Consider the following 16590-nt stretch of genomic DNA (forward strand, 5'->3'; position numbering starts at 1 on the left):
GGGTGGTGTATTACTGATGTATTAATTATCTGGCTTCCATTTTGCAGTTGGAAGGAGGTTGACATTTGTGCTAAGCCAATCGCTGAGGAGGCTGACATTGAGGAGGTAAAAAGGATTTTCTCTTGGTATGACCTTTTCAGAATCTCAATTGGTGTAGTTTACCGATGCAGACCAGAAGTATGATTCAGCTGCACAGTGTTGTCCAAAGAAGTCAAACATCTAGGTAGAGCTGCCACCAACCCCCAAAGAACTGCTCTCTTTTCACCGTATAGCTCTGACTCAATACATTTAATGGTAATAACCAAACCAACGTTTGACCACAAGCTGCGTTCATCAAGTGTTACTGCACTAACTTGGAGTGCTGGTCTCTCTCCCGTCTTCCCTCCCAGATTGAGGACCTGACAGACACTGCGTTCTCCCAGCTGCACCAGCCCTGCGAGGACCAGGAGCGTTCCCGCTGGAGCTGGACGGCCAGTGCCATCGCCAAGAGGAGAGGCAGCCGGTCAGTAACACACACCAAAACACCCCCCCACGCCCTAATCCACCCACTCCCCATAGTTTTTCCAAGAAGCAGTGTGTGTGGAGGTTTTTCTACTTTGTTTATTCATCCAGGAATCAGTCTTTTTGGTGCGATCTGTAGCAGAGATGAGGTTCTGAGCTGCATAGATTGTGATGCTCTTATCTCAGAAACTTGACATTTTTGCACTGTCGTTTCTCCCTAAAATAGCCTGATCCAGCACGTTATACTGCAGTGCAGCACAGGGAACACCTTGGCAAATAGCCTAGCTGTTAAGAGTGCTGGGCCAGGTCGCTGGTTCTCAGATCCCCGGGCGGATTAGGTGAAACATCTGCCGATGTGCCCTTGAGCAAGGCACTTAACCCTAATTGCTCCAGCGTCGCCGTGATCCCTGGCCTTGATCCCACTCTCCTAGGGTGTCTCGGCGAGTTGGGATATGCATTAAAAAAACGAATTTCCAATTCATACACTCATACAGGTTACCCACTTGTACATTAGGTGAAACAGGACAAATATAATCAGCCCCTATTTGACCTTCTAGAATCTAGATGATAGGTTTCTCTACTTAAGGCTATTCTCCTTTCTGTTCAATTGAAGTCTAGCTGAAGACTTCATTTCTGTTCTCCATGTCAAGTTAACTCCCCTCTCCCTCCTCCACCCCCTTCCAGTTCATATGTCAGTGGACGGCTGGACGGTCGCACTACTCCCCTACTGAGCAGCACCAACCCCTCCACGCCGCAGCCCTCCTCCCCAGACACAGCCCACTTCCACGCCCTGCAGGACTACGGCAGCGCCGCCTCCCCCTGCTCCCCGGCCAGCCCCGACCTGCTGTCCTACCCTTACGCCCCAGGGTGTTACACAGCGGGAGGGTACTCCTACACCCCTATAGGCTCCAGGGACTCCCACCGCCTGCTCTCCAACGAAGACACGCGCTGCTCCACGCCTGACGGCACCTACGAAGAACTGGTAGGCTCCCCATAGCACATACACTTCCATACTATACACACGTTGACACACTTCAGCTGTTTAATCAGTGTGTATGCCGTCTTTGTGAATACTGTGGCAGATTGTAGAGGATATATGAGAAGACACCAGGCCTTTAGGGGATAAATGTACACAGACAGACCGGTAATCTTTGATAAGTGGGTGATAGCCCTGTGTTAAGTGGTGTGGTTCTTGTCCAGTCTGACGGGAGTTTCCTCTCTCCCTCTCCAGGTTCCCATCCCAGTACACCCGTGGGACCGGAGGAGCTTCCCCCTGGAGAGCGACCCGCCGCCGGAGCCCGAGGAGCAGCCAGGGAACGCCGAGGAGCGCCCCTATAGAACCATGCGCCACATCTCCGGTTGCAAGACAGGCTCGTCCAGGTCTGAGTCTGACACTGGAGGTCCCCCCTCGCCGCTCCTTCCCCCTGACGACAGCAGCAAGCAGAAAGCCCTCACCACCACTCTCACCAGACCCTCCCACCGATGAACGAAGGCTCTCACTGCATAAAGGACTCGACGCTTTTTTCTTTCACAAGACTCAAAACAAGAACTACATCAACAATGGAATAATGGACTCCTGTTGTTTGATATTCAAACATCAGTCAAATTCTTTCACAGTTTTTAGTGAACATAGACAGAGACCCCCCGTCAGAAATCCGTTTTGTTCTTTTCCTGGTCACTGAAATGAATAAATATATATAAAAGTGAATGAAAAAAGGAGAGAAATTAAGCTGAATTTGTGATGAGCAGGGCATAGAGTTGCTTCCTGTTTCTGGGCTGAGGGCTAAGCAGCCACTCAGGCAGTGTGTGTACCTTTGTAGCTTTCTGTTCCCCGCCCCATGTCAGTTTAAAATGGAGTGAGTAAAACAAAAAACAGCAATGCCTTGTTGTCATAGGTTGTTATGTTGTGTCCCCTTGAATCAACATAATAATATTTGTCCCTCCCCAGAGAATCGGCGTGAACCTGAAATGTTCCTTTAAGCACTTGTTTCACAGAGCTATTTTCCTTGATGTCTGTCTGTGCTTTTCGTTCATCTGTTTGTCTGCATTGGTGTAGTTGTTTTATACATATAGGTTTAATAAGATATTTCCTTTCAACCCCGTCACATAGACTGATGGAACAAGTGGTTGCGGGCGGTGTATAAAATCATTTTAGCACGGCAAGTAACACCACCCTCGACATGATATCAAACAAACCAAAGTGAAACGTTAACTAATATAACGACAGAAAAAAAAACGCATCACCTGTCCTACATAGGAATGATCCTATAGAAATGGAGGGAGGTGATATGAGTGTTCAACTGTGTGCATATTGGATTTCTGTCTTCATTTTCTTTGTGGTGTGCGTGCGGTTATTTCACTCTTTTCTGATTTGGTTTGGAGAATGTGCAAGAAATTACTAAAGCGTGCAGCCAGGTTCCAATTACAAAGAAAGCTCCTATGTTTTTGAATGTAGTAATTTTGGCTTTATCTTGAATCAAGGCCCTTCATTATTCGCTCTTTTAAATTTCTGTACCCTAGCTATTGACACAGGTTGGCGTAGTTCACATCCGGTGCAATGTTTCCAGCTTGTAATGCATAATTGCCATGCAATTTGCATGTTACTTGGTATAATAAAAAAGAACATGAGACAAATTGGGGGAAAATATGTAAATGTACATAATTAATCTCGTTCCTGTGTCACTGTTTTTGGAATTGCACAAGGCAGATAATGTCAGTGTACCTGTTGGATTGTCAATGCAGTTCCACAATTGGATTAAAATCACTCAAGCTCTGAGTCTTATTGGGAGTTCAAATGTCAAATGCTTTTCATGTAACAATGCAAAAGAAAACTCCAAGTTTGGGTTGTTCATTAGAGCGGACAAATGGAAAATGTTGTGTAATGGTTAAAAAAAAAAAGTGCACAAGTCCAGGTAGTCCCTGCCTGTTATATTCCGTTTGGTGCATACTGAACACCCAGATCTGCCCAGTCAGCTGCCCTAGTTCCCAGCACCCCCTGCTGTGTCCCTCCCAGCAGATGAAGTGGAGCATTGTACAGAAAGCCTCTCGACTAATCGCTCCATCTAAAAAGGCTTTTTATGTTTGAGTCACTAAGTCAGAAGGCTGTGGCCATCACACACACAGGAGGCTATGTAGGGATTTATCAGTTGTGGAGTCACTTTGACCATCTCTCCAAACCTCCCTGCCGCCTGGCCTTTTCTACTATGTAAGTCTGATTCATGCTTGCCCCAGCAGTTAAAACCACATGTTAGCCCCAACCAATGCCCTGCTCTTGTTCCAATTACTGCTAGTTTGGAATCATGTCATGTTTGAGTGTGGGGGGAAAATCCTTCAGATCACTGTTCAGTTGAGCCTTTATTTTTGTCTTCACCTGCTTCCTTGATTCTGCTGTCTGTCATTGCGAGGAGGTAACTAACGTGAGGTCTTCACTGGTGAATCCTTTGAATCATTGTCCCCTTGGTCGGTCCAGACAGACCAAAAGACAAACCTGACTCAATTTCTAGGGACCATCGATGCCTGTCCCTATCCTTTTCTCCTCACAGAAGTCCCCGTCATGAATCATTATCAACTATGGTTTGTCTGCGAGTGGGGTTCAGAGGACCCACCAGAAACTGTTTCGATGTACAAGAAGGTTTGACTAGCGTTAAACAGATATTGTATTGTCTGGGCTATTTTCATACTTTCCAACGTGGTGTATGGGGTGGGGTGAGTCTGGTATATCCTTTAGCATGTAATAGTTTGTACAAAAAGTATATTTTGTAAATAACTTAACTGTTTGACGTTCAGGCTGTAGCTGTCCTGATTGTATAGGGAGAAGACACGACAAGTACAAAATATTGAACACTTTTCTTTATGCAGAGGCAAAAAAAAAAGTGTATGATTGACGAATCCGACGGGCAGGCAGCGTTTGTGCTTCTCAAAATAAAAGTGAATTATATTGTATCAACTGTGTCCTTGTGTTCCCTATGATCTTGTAAATTGTATATTTCACAAACAAGGTAAGTTTGACAGGAAATACCCCTGTCATTCTTTGAAACACCATCACTCCTTAGTGTCTTCACAAATGCAATGGAAAGAAGAAACCTTTAACATTGCTGTTCCAATACTGACTTTATTTCCTAATCCACGTTTACAGCAACAAGTTATCAGTGTAAACCAAATATTAATAAAATGCACATCACAATAAGGACAATCACGACTGTCAAGATAAAACTGCAAACTCAGCAGAGAAGGAGAAACAAAACGGGACATGAGAGCATGGAGAGGAGAGAAGCTAGATAACTTGTATCATTGCTCCCTTTTTAAGAGGCGAAAAGTAATTTACTACACTGAAAAGCCCCAAATTACCCTGTCTTTTCCACGTTCTTTTCTTTCCCTTAAGTTAAATGACATTAAATCCTAGGCCTACAACATCCTTTGCACCAACTTTCTCCCCCTCTTGTCACGACATATTTAACTACAGTACAATTATCAGTTTGCTTAAAATGTCAGTCATTTTAAGAAAACGTTTAATGAATTATAAACTTGAGGTTATGCTGTCCTTTCAGAATAGTAAACCACTCCTTCAGATTCACTTACTGTATGTGGTTCTAAAACTAGAAGAGTGATATGACATTTCAAATTTCAGCTTCGAAATAACTCATTTGGGAAAACAGCCTTACTCTTTTGCGTAACATCATTCACCACACACAAAGTGCATAGGGTTGTTTTATGGTACCCTTTCTAAAACAGTCTAAAAGTTTATGTGGACTAACGTGAATATCAGTCTTAGTATCCCTACTTATATGTACAAATATACCTCAATTTCCTTGTACCCCTGCACATCGACTCGGTACTGGTACCCTGTGTATATAGCCAAGTTATCGTTACTCATTGTGTGTTTATTCCTTATTGTTTTTCTCTCCATTGTTGGGAAGTGCTCATAAGTAAGCGTTTCACTGTTAGTCTACACCTGTTTATGAAGTATGTGACAAATAATATTGGATTTTAGTATTTTGGGGCTAATATGAAAACATGTCTTACCTTGAATAGATTTGTTCAATCGTAACAATTAATATAATCCGCTTAACACACTGTATATATGTTCAGCACAGTACATATTGTTCATGTTGACCATGAGGAATGAGGAGAGCTAGCCAGTTATCATTGCCACACATTTAGTAGTGGTCAACTTGAGAACTTCAGTGTGTAAAAACTACCTTGCAAAAACAAGAATGCATCGTGAGGGTCGGGAGTAAAAAAAAAAGAACAGGGGGTGTCAGCAGGTGCATCTACAAGCATTCGTAAATATCAGTTTAATATGTCTTACATCCACAGAATAGGGCTACTAGTAGGAAAGAAAGTGCGCAACATAAGTTTTGATCTACAAAAAAAAAAATGGTGCTCGATCATTGCGAAGAAATATTTACTTTAGTTAAAATTCGCTACGTAAGTAGTGCGCTGTGGGTAGGTAGGGGATGATCATTTGATCATCTCTGACAAGAGAGAGGGAGTGTGCAAGTGCACACTTCGGGAGTAGGGTAGAGATTTTGAGCGCAACCTATGTCAGGCTTTAGAATTTCATGCAGGGAAAATCAAGACTATTGTCTAGGCATGTGTGTTGTGGGTATGCGGTGGCATTTCTATTGCCTGGCCACTCAAACTGAATTCTTCCTCTGCTCTATCGTTCCTACATACTTCAGTCGGAGACAGCCATCATTCAAGTCGTTTGTGGTGACAAAATGAGGGGTGTTGTACAAAAAAAGTCATCAGCGATTGGGTCATCTCTAACAAATCAGAGTATCAAAGCCAATGACGAATTTTCAAAACGACCCTATACCCAGGTGTGTTCTGGCTCTGGACCAATCAGATGGTCTAGAATGGATTTCCATTCTAGAAATCGGAGGGGAGTTACTCAAATCCAGACTTACTGCTGAGAAGAAACGAATGTCCATGGGCGTGACGTTTGGCAGGAGCAAGAAGTTTGGGTAGCCAGGCAAGCATTTCTTATGCATTCATTAAATACTATAATCACAATTTATACTATAATCACAAATCACAATTATGAATGTTCCGTAATTGTAGCGTTAACTATTCTGAAATGTTGACTAGATATGAGCAGTGAATTTATAAGCCATTGGTAGGCACTTTTTAACTCTGTGGCAAATTTGAGCTATGTTTATGATAAGGAATCAGTCAATATATTCCCAATAGGCATTTATACATTTCTCAAACATAGTATTGATGATATACCACCAACATACCGGCACGTAGACTATACCATACAAACAAAAAACCCTCAACTTCAAATTAGCAATCTTATCCAATCGATTGACGTCGTAGCCCAATTACTCCATTAAATCATAATTCATTGATTACTTCATTGCTTTCAATTGCTCAGCAATGGGATCCTTGAATTGTTTTGAACAGGACATGGGCTTTAACTCTAAGTCAAATACTTTGGGTGTTTTCTCATAAATAGTTTATTTTATAATTTCATAAACGATGTCTATTTTAATCATTTCAAAGGCAGAGTCAATGTGCCTTACTTACACGCTATTCATTACATCACAGCAACTGTTTACTATAACGTTCCAATTTCAGAATCCCGTAAATAAATCTTCGCGGATTTCTCAACTGGGGAATATCGGAGTGATTTAAGCACGAAAGGGCAGCGGTCTTTTTGGCACTTGACATCGTTTGAAGTACAGTATCACTTGAATTTAGCTGACCTTTCCTAGTTGAGAAAAGAGTTGAGTCTTTGGCTACTTCACATTTTAAGGCCTAAATTAGCATATTCAAAACATCCACAGCGTGGCAATGCGCAATATTTTCATGCGAGCATTTGCGTTCAAATTGAGCAGCCCAATTAATTGCACTGTTAAATGTAAAGTAAGGTAAATGTATCTTATAAGCAGGCCTGGCTGCGAGTTTATGGGTATAGAATAATGTTGCTTTTCTTTCACGTATATGTTTTCATGACCTGTGTCTACCTAACTATCAAGACCATAAACAGCTGTTCATTAATGGACCACTGACTGATATCCCCGGTCGGCAAATCCTGCGAGCGAATTTGAATTTCAAGGAAGAAGGGAGAGACTGAGTGAGGTGCTTCTTTTTCTCTTCGTTTCTCTTTTGTATCACGCGGTTGGTTCCCTTGGTAACCTACAATGCTTTTTTTCAGGGAGGGACGTGGTCGAATCACAGGCCTTGCTTGGCGAGGGAGGCGGAGACCTGGTCGGCTAGCATGGATAGCGGCGGCGTCTCTGTCATGTTCTGGCTTCCGGGGGACGACACGTTGCTGAGAAGATGGGCGGGTGAGCCGCCTGTGATGATCTCCAAGGGGACAATCTCCGCTCCGTGGTCGGTGCGGGCCTTCGCCGTCTCACGGAAACTCAATTTGTGGCTTTCAATCTGCAGGAGTGATAAATTAGGTGTGAATGGCAAGCATGGGCACCTAGAGTGATGAGCGAAATCTTCCATGTGTAATTATGCATCATTCATGGATTGTATGTGTGTAAACCTTCAGGGCCAAGTTTCCCGTTAATTTAGCTTAGTCGTGGAATAAAATGTATTCTAAATCGAGAAATTCCATTAAAAATGTATTCTAGTCAAGGACTAGGCATAATCTGCATCTGGGAGGAGTGGAAGTAAAATCAGAGCAAATCCAGTATTGTATTTTCTATGTGATGACATCATAATGTAGTATGACGAACAGAGGATGTGCATATCACTGAACACAGGACCAGTGATGCTGTTGTTTGAAAGGCTCTTGACTTTGTGTTAATGCCCTCTTGTGGTTAAATATATACAAATCTCCCTCTTGATAGTGTGTGGTGTCCTATGGACATGCTGTGTGGGTGGGTTTGTTTGGCTGCCCTGGTGCATGCATGTGTGGGTGGGTGCATGTTTTTAATGGGGGAATTTAGGCCTTAATTTCAAGGATGAGTATCTATGTTGTGGCTGCATCCATCCAATTGATTGGACAATTTTGGCGACTTTGGTCTGAAGTAAGACGTTGTGTACTTACTGGAGACTTCTAGCTTTACCAGGACGCCCCCTCGATTGGGCTGTGTTCAGAACGGAGTGATTGAGGGGGCTCAGTGGAGAGGCCAGTAGGGCTGGGGCTAGGACCTTCCCCATTTAGGGAGGTGTCTTCTCCAGAAACCCCCTCAGCTTCCTTCTCCTTCTCTCTCTATTTATGGATACCATATCCAGTTTGGATGGAAAACATGCGTTGGGGTTAAACAAAATAAATGAAACATAACAAACGAATGAAACAAAATAAATCTAAATTAATGTATGTAATGTTGAAGTCGGAAGTTTACTTACCTTAGCCAAATACATTTAAACTCAGTTTTTCACAATTCCTGACATTTAATCCTAGTAGAAACTCCCTGTCTTAGGTCAGTTAGGATCACCACTTTATTTTAAGAATGTGAAATGTCAGAATAATAGTAGAGAGAATGATTTATTTCAGCTTTTATTTCTTTCATCACATTCCCAGTGGGTCAGAAGTTTATATACACTCAATTAGTATTTGGTAGCATTGCCTTTAAATTGTTTAACTTGGGTCAAACATTTTGGGTAGCCTTCCACAAGCTTCCCACAATAAGTTGGGTGAATTTTGACCCTTTCCTCCTGACAGAGCTGGTGTAACTGAGTCAGGTTTTAGGCCTCCTTGCTCGCACACGCTTTTTCAGTTCCACCCACAAATTTTCTATAGGATTGAGGTCAGGGCTTTGTGATGGCCAATCCAATACCTTGACTGTGTTGTCCTTAAGCAATTTTGCCACAACTTTGGAAGTATGTTTGGGGTCATTGTCCATTTGGAAGACCCATTTGCAACCAAGCTTTAACTTCCTGTCTGTCTTGAGATGTTGCTTCAATATATCCACATCATTTTCCTGCCTCATGATGCCATCTATTTTGTGAAGTGCACCAGTCTCTCATGCAGCAAAGCACCCCCACAACATGATGCTGCCACCCCCGTGCTTTACGGTTGGGATGGTGTTCTTCGGCTTGCAAGGCTCCCCCTTTTTCCTCCAAACATAATGATGGTCATTATGGCCAAACAGTTCTATTTTTGTTTCATCAGACCAGAGGACATTTCTCCAAAAAGTACGATCTTTGACCCCATGTGCAGTTGCAAACCGTAGGCTGGCTTTTTTATGGCGGTTTTGGAGCAGTGGCTTCTTCCTTGCTGAGCGGCCTTTCAGGTTATGTCGATATAGGACTCGTTTTACTGTGGATATAGATACTTTTGTACCTGTTTCCTCCAGCATCTTCACAAGGTCCTTTGCTGTTTGGAGGAAAAAGGGGGAGTCTTGCAAGCCAAAGAAAACCATCCCAACCGTGAAGCACGGGGGTGGCAGCATCATGTTGTGGGAGTGCTTTGCTGCAGGAGAGACTGGTGTACTTCACAAAATAGATGGCATCATGAGGCAGGAAAATTATGTGGATATATTGAAGCAACATCTCAAGACATCAGACAGGAAGTTAAAGCTTGGTCGCTAATGGGTCTTCCAAATGGACAAATGCCTCAAGCATACTTCCAAAGTTGTGGCAAAATGGCTTAAGGACAACACAGTCAAGGTATTGGAGTGGCCATCACAAAGACCTGACCTCAAACCTATAGAAAATTTGTGGGCAGAACTGAAAAAGCGTGTCTGAGCAAGGAGGCCTAAAACCTGACTCAGTTACACCAGCTCTGTCAGGAGGAAAGGGCCAAAATTCACCCAACTTATTGTGGGAAGCTTGTGGAAGGCCACCTGAAATGTTTGACCCAAGTTAAACAATTTAAAGGCAATGGTACCAAATACTAATTGAGTGTATTAAACTTCTGACACACTGGGAATGTGATGAAAGAAATAAAAGCTGAAATAAATCATTCTCTCTACTATTATTCTGACATTTCACATTCTTAAAATAAAGTGGTGATCCTAACTGGCCTAAAACAGGGAATTTTTACTCGGATTAAATGTCAGGAATTGTGAAAAACTGAGTTTAAATGTATTTGGCTAAGGTGTAAGTAAACTTCTGACTTCAACTGTGTGTGTGTGTGTATATATATATATATAGAGAGAGAGAGAGAAAGAAAGAGTCTGTACAAAAAAAATTGAAAATAAAAACGAAATACATGCAAGTTGTTTAAAAACTAAAAAGAAAAATTGTAGTTGAATGAGCTGAGCAAGAGATTGGTCTGCAGTGCCAACTTGTTATCAGAGAGAGAGAGGTAGTCTGAGTATCAGTCTCTTTAGCTAACATTCCACTCTGCCATTGCCAAAGAGACTGGCCTTTCGGCAATCTCAACATTCAAATATGCGCTAGATTTACGGCGGAGTTGCTCATTAGTTGTTGGAAATAACAATATTTTCCATGAGAACATGGGGATCCTCAAAAATATAATTTAATAACAAAATCAAAAATGTAACTGTTAGCTAGGCAAGTTGTTGTATTTTGAGGCTTAAAATCTATTTTGTGGTTGGAATTGCAGTATTTAGTTTGAGAATTTAGACATGAGCTAACAACTTTTGACTGACTAGTTTCGCCTGGACAAACAAACGGTTGCTCAGCAACCGGATACCAATGCGTTCCAATAATGTCTATCTGCAGACTGAGGTTACTACATGCCACGCCCACTGCCATTGCGGCTGCTAACGCTGTCTCTGGCACACACTCCAGCAGAGTAGGTGGCGGTAATGCACCAACGTTGGATGCCAACCGCCGAAAACCCTCACCTAAGAAGGGGGCCGGTACACAGTGTCCTTCGACCCCGCCTGCCGAGCACTGCTTTCCTCCAGTTCTGTTAACGATATGGCGAGGGAAGTAGCTAGCTAGCTGACTAGAACACCGGTACAGTGTCATTCTCCCCCGCTTGCCAAGCAGTACCGGGTAGTGATTATCCTCACCATAATGTTAAATAACTGCTGGTTGGCATCCAATAAATGTTGCATTACCGCCACCTACTAGACTGGGTGGGGTATAACTCCCTTATACTCAGCAGAATATATATATTTTTCAATTTAAAAAATGATATATACAAAAATTACAACAAATACCCTACCATCTAACACAACACCCACAAAAAAATAATAAATACCATACTCCACTATTTAGTCCTACTTCAGGCCAACAGCCTGAAAAGATTTGACATCACCACTTAACACATCCTGTAACTCTTCTGATGTCAAGTCTTGCACACCCAAATACCTCTCTGCAGCTGCCACCACAACCTCAATTTTCTGCGACTTACGTTCCATCCCAAAAATCCAATCTTACTGAAACATATCACTTGTTGATTTATTCCTCTGTACTTGTACAGATCTACTACTCACACCACTCCTCTCAGGATCCCTCCCTCTTGACCCATCTTCCTCTACTTTCTTCACTGCCTCAGCATATTACAACGTATGCACTACTCTAACCCTGGAAACCTCAACCTTCCTCTCTCACATGGGACATTTCTGATCCCCAGCCCGATGGGCACCCCTACAATTAACACATACCACTACCTTCCCCAATGCTACACATTCCTTTGTCTCATGCCCTTCTGCACACTTCTCACACCTAGGAACCTTCCTCCTACACACTGCTGCCACATGCCCATAAGCTTGACTCCTGTAACAACGTAATTCACATCTCTTGCCCCCATTCGTTAAACACGGAGCGCCTGCTCCCTCTGACCAGAAGAAACACAATTATTACAAGACCACTTATGGTTACCGTCACCGATTCCACAGCACCCAACTCTGTTTTCACCCACCCTGAAACCTCAAATGGATCAGCCAAAAGGCAAAGGTCCACTTTATCCAAAAACTTCACTCCTACTGTCACAGACTCATCTTTATCCTGACCCTCGGTGCAAGCCTGGGATCCGAGAAATTCACCACACCTACCACCTCCGATACTTCGCCCTCATTCACTTCCATTTCTCATCCTGTCTTCAGCTCACTCTGCTTACACTTTCTAACTTTCTTCTTTAACCAACCATCTCCTTTTCCCCCGCCATTTTTAAACGACTCAAGGTCACCCTCTTGCTCCCTCTCTCTCTCTCTTAGACCTCCTCTTCCCCTCCTTTTCCCTCCATTCCTCCTCCATATTCCAAGTATCTCCTTATGATAATACTGCACTTCTCCTGACATACATCTTGTTCTTGCCTTGTCAAGGGACGCCATTTAACCAGCTGTCATAATCGCCGTACAATCAGCACGAACCCCTCGGGATGTCGCGCTCAACAGTGCATCCCACTTGTAAAGCAGCTGCTTAGTCTTGATGTTTTTCTTCATCAATAGCTACCGCGACGCTTTTCCATTTCAAACAAGCGCGTTCCTCTCAACTGCCGGTCTCCTAGCTAGCTAGCAGCCTTAATGGCAGTGGGCGTGGCATGTAGTAAGTGGGGCGTTGTGGGCGCGGCATGTAGTGGGCGTGGCATGTAGTACGCGGTCTGCAGGTAGACCCTACTCACGTGTTCTGTGGAGAGAAAAAAAGTTCAAATATTTGCACAACAGTTGTGATTGGAGGATAGCTCTAAGGGTGAACGAATCAGGATCAAATCCTCCGTTCTCCTCGAGCTCATTAATGATAGAATGATCATATTTGAAGATGGCAGAAAGGCCACTCTCTTTGGCACATGACATGGAGTGGATTAGCTAAAGAGACTGGTACACAGGCTAAATGAGAAGAGGTGCTGCCACCCAAACATGCTGGGAAAAGAGAAGAGGAAGGAGAGCAGGAGAATGGGTCGCCAGAGTTGAGAAAATATAAATCTCTTGCTATAGGCTTAACAATTAAAATATTGAGCATCTCATTTGGTTCTGGGTGCCAAGATTAGGGAAAATACTACCTCAGTTTTTTACTGTATAGACTTTAAAATTGGCCTGTGTGTACTATGTGAGGTTGAGTTCTTTTTAACAGGGATCAGTTACCTTGAGGGAAGTCTGTATTTGCAATAAAATATATTTATGATCTATTGTTAGGCTTTATATTAAATATCAATATAAAAAAATGTGTTTGTACATACACTTTTTGTAAGTACATGACAAGTAAATGACAAACTTAGGCATATGCCTATTGGCAATGCAGAGACATAGGCGTACTTAGTAATCAATGTGACCCTGTGTTAATCGCTCTTTTGCATCACATTTTAGAAATGTTTACAAGCAAGTTTCACGGCATGCTCAGTTTGCTAAGGACGAGTTTGCGCCAAGCGAGAGGAGTTTGATCATTTCGTTTAGATTTTCCGAGATTTGAAGACAGAGAGAGTGCAGACTCCAGGATTCGGCAGAATAATTCAGTATTTCAGAATAGAAATGAGTAATTGATTGTAATAGGTTTGTACATGTTGTTTTCTGAAAGATTGAAACGTGAAAAGTATTGTTTTGAAAGACGTGCGTGTCAATGCGGACATTAGAGATAGTGAGTCTGTTTGTTTACCTTCCGCCCGCCACCTCCAGCCACATGACCAACGTTGTCCATGGACCCAATCTTAGACTGAACCTTGAAGTCCATCTTCTCGGATTTGATCTCCACATTACCTCCACCTAATCAAGACCATTGTAATGGTAAAGATTGACAAAGGGTATTTTCAACACATTTTCCTGTATTTCACATTCATCAGGGAGCACACATAAAACAATTATTTGATATATTTGTTGATATGGCCGAGTATAGACCATCTCTGTTGCACGTTTTTCCCATTTCAGTCACCAAGGTTTTATTTTGTACGTAAGTTACCTGGTTTGTGGTGAATGTTGGCCTTCGATCCACACTTTGACTGTACGTTGCTTAAGTCAATCTTTTTGTGAGTAATTTGAACCTGGATATGGCAATGGGGAGAGACAACAAAGGAGATCATCAGACAATAGATAGAATCAGACCAGAGGAGTGGTCATTGTTGGGCGATGCGAGGAGGCAGAATACAGAATGACTCAGCATCAGTCACATGCAAGGACAAGGACACCGCCATGAATGGCTTCCTGAATAGACTTGCTTCTGGCATTGTCCTTAATACATGTTGGTTGGAAAAGGGAAAGAGGGGTTATTCGACTGCACCCACACATGAGAAATTCCTTAAAAATGAAAAGATAGCTCTAATATTTCCGTGAATTCAGTCAGCTTTATCAAAAATCCCGCCATATTGATGACATTTGAATCTAAATGAGACAACTTGGTCTCAAATTTGGATGCAAAGGCCCTCTTGGGTACATTGCAGAGATGTTTCATTACATCTCTAGAAACCATGACGATACAATGTTGTTTTCTAACCCAGTTTAACCCACGTCTTGTAAGTAAGGATACATATTTGATTGGGTGATATTTGTCATTCGATTTTTTCACAGGAATATTCTCTACTACACATTCCCCCCACTTATTTCTTCCTGAGAAGCGAGACAAGATACCTGATGATCAGGAGGATGAAGGTAATCACAAAATGAACGGCATATTCATGTAAACATTTAACATTTACATTTAAGTCATTTAGCAGACGCTCTTATCCAGAGCGACTTACAAATTGGTGCATTCACCTTATGATATCCATAAACAACAATGTTATAATCTGATCCAATGTTTATAGAAGTAAATTGCTAAATAATACATGAATATGAATATGAAATGACCAGAGCTCTCATAAAATCACCCCATCCATGATTTAAAACAAGTCTACACAACAATCCAGACTAAATCAAATCCCCAAAGCAACCTAAGCGAAATGGGTTTACTCTCTTGAATAAAATGAAAAAATAAACAATATGCCGATTTTTTTTTTTCTTTTTCAACCATACCCCACTAGTCTACATACACACAAACACATACACATCCAAACATGCAGCTATTTGCTGGTATGCAGTTTGAACGTGTATTTACACAGTACAGACACATGGTGGTGTCATTGCTGCATAGTGAGCCAGGCTTTCATCACTTCATTATCGACACAGAACAGAAGCCCAGCCCTGTTTCTCCAAGCAGACAGACGCGACTACAGCAGGACTGCGACGCTGCAGCCACATCCAACTCAGCGCAGCTTAGTGCAGCCCAATCACTAGCCACTTACCGGTACCACTATAAACAAACTGGCCTCATCATTTCTGTTGTAAGAGTCGAATCTTACATATCTACTTAGACAGCACCAGCAATGCATTACAGAGGCCACTAGTTACGGCCTATATAAACAAATACATCATAGTTATACAGTGGTTTTCCTAATGCCATGCTCTCTTGATTTGTAGATTATATAGTACAGACAGTATTGATTGACAGAGGTTGATGGGTGGTGGCGGATGGTACAATGAGTTGGAGGTTAATATCACAATTGACAGGATTCAGGTTGAGCCCAGCGGGCAAAACTGATTGCAACGGTCAACGTCATTCTGTCTTTCGTGACGTCATGGTCAGGTTGCATTCTGATTATAATCATGTTTGTAGACGTCTTTTTTTTTTAGCTAAAAGATTTTAGCCTTTAACTGATTATCTGACCTGACAACTCAAATATGACCTCTTTCCCAGACATCTTGATATTGTCATGAACGAGATGATTTTGACTGGTTGTAATATCAGACATTTTTAGAACCAGAAAATGACGTTTACCGTCCCAAATTGTGCCCGCTGGGACTGCATGCTCACGGTCATACACCAGCCTGGAGAACCACGCCGCCAATATAAGTCAATGGACACACCGACGACAATAACATTCTACTTTGTCACATACTACTGCATTCACGTCATCCATGTCATGCAAGGTAACAACAGCACTGATGTCGAGGTTTTCAGCTCAAGACGCTGAACCGTATATTGGACTTGGAGAGTTCGAGACTACAAGAGCCACTGGGGGTGCATCAAACGGGTTATTGGAGACACATTTGAGGAGACAGATCTAGGGCAGACAGACCAAAAACACAAACTTGGCAACGGCATCTCCAGGCAAGGATGCCCTGCCCCCTGTAATGCCTTACTCATGCATCCGTTTTCAGGGACTCAAAGGGGCCGAGGTACTACGCACCTGTCCCTGCCATGTCCTAACCTTAAACCAGTGTTCCATTGCAGTTGAATGAAATCAACGTTTTTAAAGAGATTGATTAGGTCTTTATCTTGGCTTTCTGGGTGGTTTTTGAG

The 16590-nt window shown here is 42.5% G+C and overlaps 2 protein-coding genes across 9 annotated transcripts in view; one reads left to right on the forward strand and one right to left on the reverse strand.

Moving 5' to 3' along the window:
• Nucleotides 1-4443, forward strand: part of LOC139565444 (KAT8 regulatory NSL complex subunit 1-like) — an 87291-nt gene extending 82848 nt beyond the window's left edge. For all 3 annotated transcript variants that reach the window (XM_071385793.1, XM_071385792.1, XM_071385794.1), the window contains 4 exons: nt 48-105; nt 390-502; nt 1186-1483; nt 1733-4443. In XM_071385793.1, the coding sequence (XP_071241894.1) occupies nt 48-105; nt 390-502; nt 1186-1483; nt 1733-1987 (724 nt within the window). In that variant the 3' untranslated portion in view covers nt 1988-4443. The remainder of the gene's footprint in view (nt 1-47; nt 106-389; nt 503-1185; nt 1484-1732) is intronic.
• A 149-nt stretch (nt 4444-4592) lies between these two features.
• Nucleotides 4593-16590, reverse strand: part of LOC139565445 (microtubule-associated protein tau-like) — a 44152-nt gene continuing 32154 nt past the window's right edge. For 5 of the 6 annotated variants that reach the window (XM_071385801.1, XM_071385798.1, XM_071385800.1 and 2 more), the window contains 3 exons: nt 14215-14296; nt 13915-14021; nt 4593-7893 (listed from right to left, as the gene is read on the reverse strand). In XM_071385801.1, coding sequence (XP_071241902.1) covers nt 7681-7893; nt 13915-14021; nt 14215-14296 — 402 coding nt within the window. In that variant the 3' untranslated portion in view covers nt 4593-7680. Of the gene's footprint in view, nt 7894-8509; nt 8675-13914; nt 14022-14214; nt 14297-16590 lie in introns of all 6 variants that reach the window. The other variant, XM_071385797.1, reaches the window with a different exon arrangement.

The sequence above is a fragment of the Salvelinus alpinus genome, chromosome 36 (assembly GCF_045679555.1).
Source record: "Salvelinus alpinus chromosome 36, SLU_Salpinus.1, whole genome shotgun sequence".
Lineage (NCBI taxonomy): Eukaryota > Metazoa > Chordata > Actinopteri > Salmoniformes > Salmonidae > Salvelinus > Salvelinus alpinus.